General features: G+C 30.9%; 1 protein-coding gene across 1 annotated transcript in view; it reads right to left on the reverse strand.

Annotated features, from left to right (window-relative positions):
- LOC110113861 (vacuolar protein sorting-associated protein 52 A) overlaps window positions 1–13,261 on the reverse strand; it is a 70,042-nt gene extending 56,781 nt beyond the window's left edge. The window contains exons 1-2 of the mRNA XM_020846568.2: window positions 13,080–13,261; window positions 8,002–8,124 (exon numbers count right to left, since the gene is read on the reverse strand). Of these exons, the coding sequence (XP_020702227.1) occupies window positions 8,002–8,045 (44 nt within the window). The 5' untranslated portion in view covers window positions 8,046–8,124; window positions 13,080–13,261. The remainder of the gene's footprint in view (window positions 1–8,001; window positions 8,125–13,079) is intronic.
- Between the last annotated feature and the right edge of the window lie 3,071 nt (window positions 13,262–16,332).

Genomic DNA, 16,332 nt, shown 5'->3' on the forward strand with positions numbered 1-16,332 from the left:
AATTTATCATTTTATGTTTACGCAATTTTTTGATTTTGAGGCTTACGCCTCGCCTCACGAACGAAAAACGCCTCAATACCCGATTATACAATATAAACATATATATATATATATATATATATATATTGAACATCTATTTCAAATTATATAGCTTAATTCAATTGAGAACTTTGAGGTTCTCTAATACAATTAATAATTACGTCTTCAACAATATGAATGACATCTTCTACATAAATTTTAGTATCTAAATTCTCCAAAACTAGCTCTGAAACTGATTCTTCATCAAGCACCCAAAAATTCACCATCTATATAGTTGTAAAATCCAAATGATCATAGTTTCTTTTTTTTTAAATCCATAAAATTAATATGAATCATCATAAAAAATTATGCATTTTTATATACAAAAATATTTAAATATAATTAAAAGTCATGCAGTCATACATATGCCTCAAATTGAGATTGTATCAAACAAATACAAGATCATTAAGTTTTTGATGCTCTAAATGATTTCATTTCTTTCAAATACACTCCAATTTCTTTCACATCCAGAAGATGAAGATGTTTGGATAAAAATTCTAACAGCCAATTTTTATAAATTTGATGCAGTTTATACAAACATCTTCTACCATTCATCTACAAATAATTAAGTATCAGTCATTTAATAGGTGATTGATATGCATAAAAGAAGATATACATATTAAAATTATTGCTTCACTTACCAGACTGCGTTTCTTTAGTCATCATTATTGCAATTAGTTTGCCAAAGCTTTGTAAAATATCATGGAAAAGCCTAAATCTCATTCATTGTTGTTGATAGTTTATGACATATATTTTTATTTTTAATCAACTCAATTAAATATTGCATCACTTCAAGTTTATAATAAAAATTTTCTTTATTATATGGAAAACGGGGATTAAAAAATAACATTGTACAGTGTATGCCTTATCAGCTTGTCTTAGTTGGCTATCATATCTATTATTTATAATACTTATGTAAGCTTTGTACATCCTTTTGACATTTATAAACATGAACTTAACAGCTCTGATTACTCTGTTCATACCAACATAAAGAAACTCTAGAGATGATTTTTCATTAAAATCTACAATTCTTAATAACCAAATTAAAAATCCAGATAATTTAGAAGTTAGCAAACAGTTATTCCAAAATTTATTATCTAAAATGATGGATGATACTTCTTTCTCTTTTGCTTTTTTAGATATCTTTAAATCAGAGTAAAGTTTGCTTGTTATAATAATCTGCAATTCGAACTTGTGATCATATATGCTTTTCAAAGTAATAAATATTGTAACGAATCTAGTAGCTCCATGCATAATAATTTTCTTCCAACAAGTTCTTTTTCTTAGTCAAGCTAAAATAAAATTATTATTATAAATATAAATTGTAACTTTTGATGCTCATTTTGCAAGACCCTAAAAATGAGTCATGTTTTCAATATCTTTAAAAAAATATTTAAACAGTGAGCTGAGCATAAAGACCAATATATATTATCAAATCTTTCATGTAGTAGTTTCGATGCCTTCTTCTAATTTGCAGCATTATTTGTTACAAGCTGCACAATATTTTGTGGTCGAACTCATTCCACAATTTTACAAAATAATGAACACAAAGTCTTGACATCATATGTAATAATAAAAGCATCCACGAATTTCAAGAAATCTTCACCTCTTGAACAGTAAACAAAAAAATTAATCAAGTTCATATTCTTGTTATATGTTCAACCATCAAACATGAGTGTGCAAACTACTTATGTCTATGATCTTCTGTATGAATCAATCAACTTATATTTTTCTTTACAATATCTCAGAAGATTAACTCTAAATTTATAATATGATGGCAATTTGTACTCAAGTCTAATTGCAGTTATAACATCAATTACATTTTAAGTAAAAGTAAAATTTATGACAATAAATGAGATGCAATTGTCATAAAATCACGTCGCTACTGCCAAATCAGCATGGTGTATGTCGTATGGCTTCTTTAGCTTCCATTACACTTTTCAAGGATGGTTAAGACTTAAGAACCTACTTTAATTCTCGATGCAAAAAAATTTTATATGTTATATATCTTCTTTTTTCCTCTATCAATATCTTCATAGTGTGCATCTAAAGATTGAAATTTAAGAAGTCATATAGAGCTCCTTTCTTCATTCATATGTTCATCAATAAACACAATTGAGTTCTACTCCAACTCCTTCTATGCTTTTTTAAGCCTATTTTTTCATATTTTCTTGCATTTGATGACGAACATAATGTGAGACTTTTTTACATAAAATTATATTATCTCTGATTCCTGTTAAATATTGTTTTATCCTATTAATGTCTCTACCTTTATAAATAATCTCATAATATAGGCATCTAAATTATATTTTTTCATCTGGATATTTACTTTTATTATAGTGACACTAAGCAATATACACCTTCTCACGCACACTATGAGACGAAGTTATTGAATTATCCATCCTAAAATAAAATGAATTGCTCAATATTCATATTAAAAAAAATGCTCAATATCTAGTTCCTCAAAATTGTTGAATTAACTTCACTCTTTTTGTGTGTTAATTAGAGAAATAAATTAGGAAGAGTTTTGACTTCAATAATTTTTTCAACATTCTTTTTTTCATGTTGCTTTCTTTTTCATATTATTTGTTTACCTATCCAAAACAGAACATTGAGCTCAACTCCTCAACGCCAAACTCAACGCACAATAAAGGCTCGATAGGTATGCATTCCTCCCAAATGCAATGTTTATTAATTATTCTGGTCATCCTGTGTGGGAATCGAGAGCCACGGAAGAGCTGAACAATGTCGTGCTAGAACTTGGAGCCGCAATGTGTTTTAAATTGCTTCATAAATATCATTTTGAAGTGCCCCTGCTTTTGTTGCTTCATGTAGAACATATTTTATGTTTGATTACATAAAAAACAAGCAATACTTTAGAATGATCATTTGAGGAATTAGGTATTGAGCATTTCATTTTAATATGAGTATTAAGCAATTCATTTTACTTTAGAATGGATCTACCGTCAGCTTCATCTTATAGTGTGCGAGAGAAGTTGATATTGCTTGGAGTCACTGTAGAGAAAGTAAATGTCCAAATAAAAAATATATATATAAAATTTAGATGCCTATATTATGGGATTATTTATAAAGATGTAGGAATTAATAGGATAAAACAACATTTAGCATGAATCATATATAATATAACTTCGTGCAAAAAAGTTCAAAATGACGTTCATCATCAGTTGCAAGAAAATATGAAAAAAAAAACAAGAAAAATAGCAAACCCATGAAGAGTTGGAGTAGAACACAACTATATTTTTCTTGATGAACATAGAGATGAAGAAAAGAGCTCTTCAACACTTTCCAAGTCATAATCTTTAGATGCATACCATGAAGACATTGATAGAGAAAAGAGGAAGATAGATGACATAGAAAATTTTTTTGCACCAAGAACGAAAGTAGGTTCCCAACTATTTTTGAAAAATATAATGGCATCCAAAAAAACCATACACCATGTTGATTTTGTAGTAGCGATGTGATTTTATGACTGCTGCATCTCATTTAATATCATAAACTCTATTTTTGCACAAAAGGCAATTGATGATATAGCTACAATTGAACCAAGATAGAAATTGTCATTATTTTACAAATTTAGAGTTAATCTTTTGAAATATTGTAAAAAGGAATGTAAGTTGTTGATTGATTCATACAGAAAATCATGGACAAATAATTTGCACACTCATGGCTGATGGTTGGACAGATAACAAGAATATGACCTTCATTAATTTTATTGTTTATTATCCAAGGGGTGTAACTTTCTTGAAATATGTGGATACTTCTGATATTACAAAAGATGTCAAGACTTTGTATTTATTATTTTATAAAGTTGTGGAATTAATAGGACCCAAAAATATTATGTAGCTTGTAACAGATAATATTACAAACTATAAAAATATAGGGGAACTACTATATAAAAGATTTGATAATATATATTGGTCTACGTGCTCTGCTCACTACTTAAATCTTATTCATAAAGATATTAAAAATATGTATCATATTCAGCATCTTGTAAAAAGAGTATCAAAAATTACAATTTTTGTTTACAACAAAGTTTTTATTTTAGCTTGGCTAAGAAAAAGAGCAAGTTAGAAGGAAATTATTAGTCTTGGAGCTACTAGATTCATTACAATATTTATCACTCTTAAAAGAATATATTATCACAAGCTCAACTTGTAGGTTTTTATAACAAGCAAAATTTATTTTGATTCAAATATATCCAAAATAGTAAAAAGGAAAGAGGTATCATCCATCATTTTAGATAATCAACTTTAGAATAATTATTTGCTAACTTCAAAATTATTTGAGCATTTAATTCGGTTATTGAGAATTATAAATTTAGATGAAAATTACCTCTAAGGTTTCTTTATGATAATATGTACAGAGCAATGAGAGCTATTACGTTCATGTTTAGAAATATCAAAAAGATGTACAAATTTTACACAAGTATTATAAAGAGAAGATGGGATAGCCAACTAAAATAAGGCATATACTATGCAGTCTTTTTTTTAAATCTCTATTTTCAATATGATAAAAAAAAATTTTACCACAAATCTGAAGTGATGCAAGATTTAATTGAGCTGATTGAAAATAAAAATATGTCCTAAACCATCAGTAGAATTGAATAAGGTTAGACTTTTCGGTGATAATTTACAAAGATTTCGAAAATCAATTACATTAATGAAGGCCGCCAAAGAAATACAGTCTGGTAAGTGAAACAATAATTTTAATATACATTTCTTCTTTCATGCTTATCTATTACCTATTAAATAACTAATATTTAATTATTTATAGATGAATGGTGGAAGATGTTTATATCAAGTGCATCAAATTTATAGAAATTGACTGTTAAAATTCTTAGTCAAACATCTTTATCTTCTGGATGTGAAAAACATTAGAGTACATATGAATTCATACCAAGGAATGAAATCATCTAGAGCATCAAAAGCTCAATGATCTTGTATTTGTTCAGTACAATCTCAATTTGAGGCATATATATGATTGTATGACTTTTAATTATATTTATGTATATAAAAATGCATAATTTTTTGTGATGATTCATATTAATTTAATACATTTCAAATAAAAAAAGAAATTATGATCTTTTGGATTATACAAGTATATATATATGGTAGATTTTTTTGTGCATGATAAAGAATCAATTTCAGAGTTTGTTTTGGAGAATTTAGAGAATGAAATTTATGCATAAAATGTCATTTTTATTGCTAAAGAAGTAAATAATAATTGTACTAAAGAACCTCAAAGTAAGTTCTCAATTGGATTAAATTATATCATTTGAAAGAGATATTCAACATATATATAATATTTTATATTTTTATTGTGCAGATGATAATGTCTTAAATGATGTTGAAGATGACCATAAAATAATTGGAAGTGATGATATTGATGCATTTGGGGGAGAATGTTTTGATGAAGAAGGATTTAGGGATATAACTTTTGATGCTACAAATCTAGAAGATGACTTCTAGATTTATTTGTATATTTATGTTTAAAGTTTGACTTGATATGAAATTATGAACAATTAATTGAGAGCTACTCATATATTTTATATATCTTTTATTTTAAAATAGCTCTTTTAATTATTTGTGTATATTTTTTTTATTCATAATTTTGTGTTTTATTTAATTTTTTGACATAGAATTTATAATGATATCATCATTATTTTGATAATTTTATTTTTTTAATAAAATTAGTATTTATTACGACATCATTCAACCCCGATATGATCGGTCGAACCGTGAACCTCTCATTCTTCTGGTTTGTTGTCCGGTCCGGTTTTCACAATCTTGCTTGTAATACACAATTCAGCACCTCATTGTCAAAAACATGAAACAAAAAAGGGGCCTCGCCAAAAAATTTGGTGCGCGAATTCAACATTCTCACTTTACACATAATACATGATGCTTGTAAGAAATTTTAGTAAAATTTATAGCACATAATTCATTGCCTCTCCATCAAATATATGACATGTAAAGGGGGGCTCAGCTAGAAACTTTTAGGCGAAACTACCATTATTACCTCATAAGTTATAACACACACAAGCAAAGGACGAAGGCTTCATAGATGGATAAGACTCCAAGAAATAGAGAGGGTTGTTGCATTTTTTAATTTTTGCAACAAGCTCATAAAAAGAAGGGGTGCTTGGTAGGTGTGGTATGTCCTAGAAAAATTACTATTTTAAAATCAATCTCAATAATTCAAACAAGAATACCAAAACTTGTGCTTGTGCAATCTTCATGTATCGATGGCAAAATAAGACAATACTCTGTTAGACCGGTTCACTTGGAACCGGTCCAGAACCAGCTGGCCCAAGAGCCGCCGGTCTAGAGAAGGCGGAAACTTCCGCCTCCTCTATCTGTTTCTCTCAAGGGGGCGGGCCCCACTACTCCAATCAAGGGAAAATTCAAACGGAGTGGGGAGAATAGGGTTTGGAAGGAAAATTGAATTAGGAAAGATATTGTATTAAAGGGGATGAGGGAATTAGGGAGATGCATGTTTTGATTGATTGAGAATTAGGGTTTCTTGGCATTTGGGTTCTAGACTCTCTTGTCTAGAGATTTGGGAGAGACGATCCTCCTCTCGAATTGAGGATCACTTGTATCTTGCTTTCGCATTGTTTTTGCTTTGTTTCCCTTATTGCAATCTATCATATTGGGGCTGATTTCACCCAAATTTTGCTTATTTCTCACTGTTTTTCTCCAATAAGAGATAGGTTTGCTTGCGAACTCAAGTATTTCCTATCATACTCCTTTTGAATCTACTTCGTCTGATCAACTTCAAGGTATGTGGTGATCATTCAATCAAGCCTTAAAAAATCAACACTAGAAATTTTAACATGAATCTGACCATCCAACTTAGACCATCTCCAACACTAATCTCAAAAAAATTTAAAGATCTAATTTATCTCCAAATAGATGAACCTTAATGCCCAAAAGTTTCCTCCCTTCACCCATTAAATATGATGATCCAACTCCAATATTGAAGACAACGTGCCTTCGCACAGTCCTCCAAATGTATGGACTAAAATGCCATAATCAAAAGGGAATTTTCATTTAGTGTTAAAGACGAATTGTGTTCTCCATCAATAGTTCAACTAATCAAAACCACCAAACTATCCTCCACACAAATGAACATAAATACCCACCATGGAAAATAAAGTTCATTCAAAAACCACTTCAATCTCTGCAGAAAACTCTAGTGAACCATCCTGTCATTTATACATCATTTTATTTCATCTTTTGAACCATCCTTACTGACTTGAGCAATAGAGTGTCTTCCTAGGGAGAAACTCTCTAATGTAGACACAACTTTTTGGATGTATTTGTGTAGGAAATAAATAGTCTCTGTGAAAAACATACCCACAAAAATTCTACCGACCTCAAATTGTTACCGACAAACAACAAGCATATTCATAAATGTATGCACCAAGTATATGCACATATGTGTGTGTATAAAATTTTAAATAAGAATAATCCAATATCACAAAAATATAATTAAAAACTCGGCTGCTATATAAAGTGAAAACAATCAACAATAAAGATGAAAATATTTTACTCCCGTAATTTTCCAAGAAAATAATGAATTCAAAACTATAATTCAGACGCCCAAGCTCAATGGCTTAACTCGAAAAGAAAATGATTACTGCTAAACTCGGCATAGAAACTACTAATTTTTAATAAATGCAGCAATCATTCAGAAAGAAAATGATAACTCATAAAATCAATACTAATGACTGATAAGTACCCTGACAACATTCAATGAATGCTGGATTAAGGAACAAATAATTCTTCATTGAAACCAAAACCTTAAGCCTATAAGACAGTCACCAAGTATGCAAAGCGTAAGCAAAAACTGTGATCAGTTTATACTCATTTTGTAACCTATAACGTCAAAGAAGCAAACCTGGAGGCTGCACCTCTCTCCCACGCATGCTCTTTCCCCATCATGGAGTAAATTGCTTCCCTTTGGCCTCTCACATACAATATCTGCTCTTTGCCCTCTTTTAATTTTGAGTTTTGGATGCCACTGACAAATTTAAAAAAGAAAAAAAAAACATGTATCAACAAGTGTATATCTTCACTATAAACTTATCGGATTTGGTAAAATGGAAGGAACCAGCTGTAAGAATATCAAAAAGAAAATTATACTCCACTAGGAGGATATGAAGTTGTGTTAGATTTTATGTATAGCCATCCTCTAATTAAGTATCTCAACAATGTTTTGCTGATAATCTTTTTGGTAACAGCATATTGCTAAAAAGGGATCATCTTAATTTATGCAAACGAATAGGTTTACCAATAAAACGCAAAAAAAACCCATTCATTTCAAAGTTATCCATGTCAACTGCACCCCTTCATAAAATTGTTAAGGCCCCCAGCAGCCTGTGAATCCAATTCCCTTTATTCATTCGCACAACACAAAAGTGAACTTCATTATTGCTTATAAGAATTTATAACCTCACACAAATAATTATAAAGGAATACACACAAGAAAATACAAAAAACTGCCGGTAACCAAGTTGCATGAGCAAATGAGGTAACAGTTCACCTCAAATATTCTTGAAATAAATGGCATTTATACTCCAAAACAGGTCCTCCATTGTTTTAATCCAAATATGGGTGTATGTACGATCTTGAACTTAAGCATGGAAAAATGCTTTGCACTACGAGACAAAATAGAATAAGCTACTAAGCATAATTTATATAATCAGCTGTCAATAAGTTTCCCCTAGATACACCTTAGCTCTTGTAGCAGCAACAGCAACATCATCAAGCCTTTATTCCACTAAGTGGGGTCAGCTACATGAATCATTTTCAACATTTTATCCTGTTAAGAGTCAAATTCTAATTTAAATCTAACAAAGAAATGTCATTTTTAATATTTTCTAACCAAGCCTTTTTAGGTCTACCTCTACCTTTCTTAACATAAGCCAAATCTAATACATCTACTCTCCTAACCAGATCATCGGAAGGGCGCCATTTTATGCGATTAAACCATGATGCAGGACTACGTAAGCAATGTTAATTCACTTAGATTTTGCACAACTTATGATCAGAATAATTTTAGAATAAATCTACTAGCAAATCCAAACAACGAAATAAAGCAATTAGTGGTTATCCGCTTAGATTTGAAATCACATGGTAAGAATTTTGAAGCTTCCAAAATAAATAGAAAATCAACACGATGAGGCGTAGTAGTTTTCAAACTAATCACTAATCTAATAATGAGAATTAGGATGCATTGAGGTGCACTCAAATCCTACGATTACTAAACTTAAGCAAGAGCAATGCGGAAGAGTCCGTCGTGACTGCAATCAAACCAATGAGAGTTTAGACTAAAAGGAATAAGATGCAAGGGAAAGAGAAACCTTCTTCAGGGAGAGGTGGAGATCCTCCACTCGATGCCTTCGAAGTGTTCGTCGATAGCCTCTACCAAATAGATCAACGTGCGCTACAAGTAATCCTCGACGGTGATATCAACTCTTGGATTCACGTCGAAGAAAGTAATCGTAGGATGTCTACGAAGCCGTCTTCGTCCCAAGTTATGCCGTAATCAGTTTCTGGATCCGCCATTCATGGATGCTCAAGGATGATCTCTTCCAAAGGGTGTTAGTAATCTTGAACTTTGTTGAAGAGAAAGAAGTTTCTCTTCAACTTGTGGTGGGACGGCAAGGTGTGGCCGGCCAAGGGAAGAGGGGGAGGGGAATTAGTAGAACAAGTGGGGAAACACAAGTAGAAAATCTGAAATAAATTTTAGATTCTCAATGGGAGGGATTTAGGAATAATTTCCACTTTAATTCCAAGAAAAGATGCTTTAATTTAAGAAAGAAATTAAGAGGTGGGGGATGAGGGGTTTCGGCCAAGCAAGGGGAGGGAGCAAATGTCTAGGTGCAATGTATTTTGGAATAAGAAATTTAATTTAATCAATCCATCATAAGTTGATTGATTGATTTAAATTAGGATCCTTCCAAAAAGGTTTAAGAGGAAATAGGAAAGATTTGAAACCTAGATTGGATTTAATTTCAAATTCAAATACTTTCCAAAAGCAATTGGAATTAAATAGGGAATGGAGTAAGAGTTTGGAAATAAATCCAAGTGGATTTATTGGAGGGGGGCCGGCGGCATCATGAGGGTGGGAGGGAATTGTGGCAAACAATTGGGGCTTCCTATTTTGGGTTTATGAATTAGGAAGGAACTAAATTAACTCCAATTTAAATTTGAAATTCAAATAGGGTTAATTTAGAAACTTTCCTAAAATAGATTTGGTATTTTAGGCAAGATTTTAAATTTCAAATAGACAATTTTGAATTCAAAAATCTATCCCAAAATTACTCAATCCCAATTAGGCAATGGGAGTGAAAGGGGAAGGGGGAGTGGGGAGGCCGACGGTGGGCATACTGAAGCCGGCGGGATGAGGAAACTCAGGTGGGTGTTTGGCCGTGAGGATGGGAGGAAGGAGATGGGGTTTCAAACGGGGAGGAAATCCGGCGGCTAAGTGGCTGTGGAAAACAAAAGGAAGAAGAAACAAAAGGGAGAGAAGAAAACGAGATAAATGAAAGAAACCATGAACCCGACTTATCTAGGTTGGTGGGTATTGCACAAATCTCCTTCCTCTCCTAGGAAGCTCTCTCTATTAGAACCCTTGAGCCCTCAAAGCTCATCCAAGAAGAAATTTTCATAAGCAATCATTCATCCCTCAATAAGATGAAAGAAAGGACTATAAATAACCGGGTACAATGACTCAACGAAATAAAAGACACTCTTGCCCTTTGGGCTTACATACGAAGCTTCCCATTAAAGGGGTACAAACGGAAAACATAAAACACTCAATAAATAAAATGCATGAATAATAAAATAATACAAATGACTCAAAAATACAAAGAACTCGATCGTGGTCGTAGATCAGGCGGCCACGTCTCTGATAAACCTTCCACAATATGATGTCCCCATCAAACCATCTAAGGCAACTCTCTCTAATCTTATCGTCACTTTTCTTAAACAAGGTATTAGCAATTACAAAATCATAAGCTATAGCAAAAACTAATATAATCTTACCACCTTTATCAGTCGCTCCAAATCCATAGCTACCATGAATGCTTTTAAAATCATCTACATCTCTACCAATATGTCCATTTAAATGTCATCCAATAAAAACTCTTTCTTCAAGAGATGTCTTTTGTATTAATTCTTCTAAACATATATCCAAACATATATTAGGAGCATACGCACTAATAATATTAATAATCTTAGCATCAACAATAAGATTTAAAGATATGATTTTATCTCCAATTCTATTATTTTTACAGTATTATCTTTCAAACTCTTATCTATAATCACACATACACCATTTCTAGTATGACTTCTACCATAATATCATAATTTACACCACAAACTATCAATCTCCTTGGCCTTCTCTCCAACTCATTTAGTTTCCTGAATGTAAAGAATATTTATATTCCTATGAATCATAATATTTATTAATTCTAATAATTTGCATGTAAGGGAACCTATATTCCAAGTTCCTATCGTAATTCTAGTTTCACGAACTAGTTTCTTTGCCCACATCCATTCATGATGTGGGAACCCTTGCCTATTTAATATTGCACTCAGGCACCTGTGCAACTGCCCTTGCACATTTTTCTTTATATTCAGATCATATAACATGTCGCTTCTAGGAAATGTCTGAGCATTAACACAAAAAGGTAAATAGAATTACACCCTAGCTCTAGCATCAATGAAGATGAAAAAGACAATACACCCATTATGATAAAAAATACTCAATTATAAGAATTACAATTTGACCAACTTAGGATCCATATGGTTGTAATTTTTCTGAGCTAGAACTTTCTAGCATGCATGGACCAACAAAAATGTTATTTTCTCCATCAACCAAATTTTAGCCTGTTTAAATGATGCCTCCATATAAATGTCACAATGAACATATTTGGGTTAATGACATGTACTAATTGGGTCAGAAGCAGAGACCTTCACGAGAATAAAGCTAACTTCATTTCTTTTACACTGATCTAAACTAAAACCACATTCTGCAAAGAGCACCATAAAGGGCCGTCGGGCCAGTTTGCTTGAATGTAAGCATTTGATCAGGGTTCTAAAGGTGAGTCGTATTGAAGTGAATTGCAATGATATATAGTTGTTTTGCAATAACTCACTTCTTGCGAAATCAGATTTCATGTCTGTTTAGTTTGCAGTCAGTTTCGTTCTTATCCACCTAATTTTAATTTATTGTATTATTTAAAGCAAAAATAATATTCAAACCAATCATGATATTAATTTTATATTATTATATTGACATTGATAGCAAAAGGAAAACTTAAAAGTGGCTTCCTAGTCTTAAAGAATGTAGCTCACTTCTCATTTTTTTAAGATGACTTCCAAGAATGGAATTCAGTTACATCTGGTTTCAACCAAACAAACACTAGGACTCACTTATAAAAGCATAACTCAATCATTTTAATACACTTACAGTGAAACAAATTGCAAATAAATCAAACTAAACATCCATTTTGCTGCTTTCATAAATTATTAGCATAAATTTATCAAAAAGTTGCAAATTTTGCTTCCAGCTTATGAATAAACAAAACATTGTTCATCAAAGAAACAGAAAATAAGAGCAAATAAAAAATTTAAAATAAAACCAAATTCATTGTCAAATAAAATTAACTCCGGTTAACTTTCCAGTCTCACTTGAGATAAAAAATTTCCTGGATGGTAAATTCAATCTTACTTCATTCCTGACGTAGCAGAGATCATGTGGATAACAATGGTGCAGGTTCTAGGTTATAAAGTAAAACATTTAGTAAATAGGCTTCTGATTAACGTTTTCCTTCTTCGCGGAACTGTTTTTGTAACATTTAGCCAGATGGTTAAGCTAAGGCTTCCCAGACAACAAATCCGGGGAAAACCTTAACTTGAACCTCAAAACATAGTTCTGTACTGTAACAAAGAAGAAGAAGACAGTACCTGGAGAGAAAACCGCGATTCAGTGAAACAAGAAACTGCAACGGAAATATTGGAAGATCAAATCGTCAACCGAAGCAAATCGATCTAGCGTTGGAGATGTAGATCTGGCGAAGAAGCAGTGGAACCAGCGGCAACGTCGTGATCACGGGTAGAGGAGAATACTATGCTAACAGTGAAGAGCCGGCAAGTCCTCCCTGGAAAAACCGGCTTCAAAGTTCCTTCAACGGAGTATGTTTTTCTCCGGCGAGTTCTCCGCGCTGGAATCAGCCACCGGGTGTGGGCCTCTGCCTAGCCTGCTCGGGAATCCGGCTTCTCCGAGTACAGCTATAGTGCCAATGCCTTAAATTTGGAAGCCAGGGTTTTTATCTTGTTTGGGACCGACTTTATTAAAGCAATTTTTTAGGATAAAAAATTTATTTTATTACTAAAAATAATTTTAAAAAGTATTAAGAAACCGTCCCAAGCAAAATCTAAATGAGATAGAAAAAAATATTTATTTCTATATTTTATTTTTATTTTATTTTATTCATTTAAAATACATTTTATTTTATTTAAAAAAATTAAGAAATTTTTTACTTTGTATGCATAGTTAGTCTTAGTTGGATAAATATAAACACTATATATTTATTTGGAGAAAATTTTCCGAAAATTAATTTCAAATCAAAATATAATTCATATGATCATATTCCCATTGTAACTCTCCCTTCCACACTTCAACTTTTTTTATTCTGTTATTATCATTTTTGTTTGAGATTTATTCACAATAGAATAAGGAGACCGCAACGGTACCTAAATCTAAAAAATCAGTCTAGCAATAACTTCACTTGAACCTTTAATGATGAAATTATATGCTAAACAATTATTTTCTTTAACTGAATTAAATATCAATATTCTTACACTGTATTGTGGATAATGGAAAGCGAAGAACAGCTTTCATTGAATATATTATAGAAGTCATAATAAAAACCTATTTATTTTGAAATTTGAGGTGATGTATTAATTTGGTGAAGCACACACAACAGTTTTAATTTCTTTAAGTCGACTATTACGAGATTAAGATATTACTTTTTTCTTGAATAAAATATTCATATACATTCAATACCGATCTCTCGTATATATGTATATTGTTCCAAGAAAAGATTTTGACAAAAAAAAAATTTGTGCAAATGTGCAAGATGTAAGATTAATCAATCATTCAACTTCGATTGTTGTAGTTCAAGTTGTGGACAAACCATATACATAATCAGGAGATGTTGCGAACAAACATATTGCAAATAATGATGGCTCTGCGTATACTTCAATGCCGAAGTGTCAAATAGATATTACAACTCAATTTTGTGATCTATCTATGACTAATAAGTGATTATAAATATGCATGTATAATTTGACTAAAAGCAATAGTTCAAGATATGGGGAACAAATAAATAACATTCACCTTATAAAAGGATAATACCTAAATCCATCTTCACTTTAATAGTTGATGGTATAATGGTCTCATACTTTGAGTTTGTTCTACATTCATTTAAAAGTTAGAAAACTTTTTTTATGACAAATAAGAGTTAAATAGCATATTACATCTATATATGATGAAAAAACTATCAATTTATGTTGAAGAAGTGTAATAAATATGCATAATATATCTACTACACTTTAGATAAATGTTCATAGAATTTATTGGTAGAGTATACAAGCTAAAGGTTTGGCAAACTCAAATGTGTTTGAGATTATGAGTCATAAATTATAACACATTTGTAATTTAGATATTATATCACAAGAACACTGACATGCTTAAATGTCACTCATTAGGCATATAATTAGGTAAGAGCTTCACGAATCTTGTTCAAAATTGAGGCCAAATACAATCATATCAAATGCTAAGAGGGATTATAACATTTTTTTGTCGGATGTGAGGGTCTTATGATGTTACCATCTTATGTAGCTATGCTACACAAAAAAAAATTTAATGGCTATTATTAATCTTTAGCATGGTAGTATAAAATATTTAGTATAAGACCACTATCAAAAGGCCACTATTTAATTTGGCATATTTGCGAGAGTCTTCCACAAAGGTGTTTGTTGCCCACAATTGTGTGCATGCAAAAATTTTATTTAACATTACGAATATACTTTGGTAAGAGAAGTGGCGCAAGATATTATTAATAAAATTTACTTATGGCATTTATATTAGTTGACTTTAAAAAAATGAGACATAGATGTATTTCATAACTATACCAAGGAATTCAATAAGCGAAGTGGAAATTTAATTGTTCGTCTCTAATAGGCATAATAATATCATTGATATTTGATTAGCCATTTACTATAAACATTATAGAGCTTGCACTTATCATGTCATAATGAATATCACGAAGTTCAAAACAAATATTTGTCATAAAGAATATCATTTAGCTAGTTGAATTCAATTGACATTTTGACAAAATATATTTCAATGACCTCAACACAGAGTGACTTATATAGAGAATGAAGTTTGTTTTGTGCTCTGGATTGATGTTTTTTTTCATAACAACTTATACAATTTGTTGACCACAAATATTTCAAAAAGTTTCAATAATATCATAAAAAAAGTTCAATTATTTCTAATAAATATTTTTTTTGGAGTTTTTTAGATACATAATGTAGAAATAACTCTTCCATAGATGTACTGAATATTTTAGTGAAAGAAATTGAAGCATTAGGGAAGCTACTAAATAAAGGATAAAGTTTAATTATATATCATATCAGTCAATTTAAACTAAATGTTATTCACTATGATCTTAATAGTGCTATTGATTTGCAAGAGACAATATATATATTAAAAAATTGATGTTGTGGTTGTAGCTCAGGTTCAAAGTGTTAGATTTTATAACTTATGTTTCAAAATTTTATGCATGAGAAACACAATTAGCTATGCATCGGACTGTCCAAAGGTGACTCAAAACGCGTCATGTCACCCAGTACACAGTCGCGATACACAACAAAAAAAGTGATGTGGTGCATTCTAATTCACCTTCTGACAACGTCCGTATCCACAGAATAATTTTACCTTCATTATAATGTTTGCTTTATTTTTCTTATTATTATAATAATATTGCAATTACTTATTTGATATAATTTTAGAAGTTATATATTATATTAGTTAGGCAATGATATAATGATTGTCACTTTGATGAGTTATAATTATTGAATTGAGATTAATTATGTTTTAATTATTGATTTACACTCTATTTTATATATTTTATGATTAGATGTTTTATAG

The sequence above is a fragment of the Dendrobium catenatum genome, unplaced genomic scaffold, assembly GCF_001605985.2.
Source record: "Dendrobium catenatum unplaced genomic scaffold, ASM160598v2 fragScaff_scaffold_370, whole genome shotgun sequence".
Lineage (NCBI taxonomy): Eukaryota > Viridiplantae > Streptophyta > Magnoliopsida > Asparagales > Orchidaceae > Dendrobium > Dendrobium catenatum.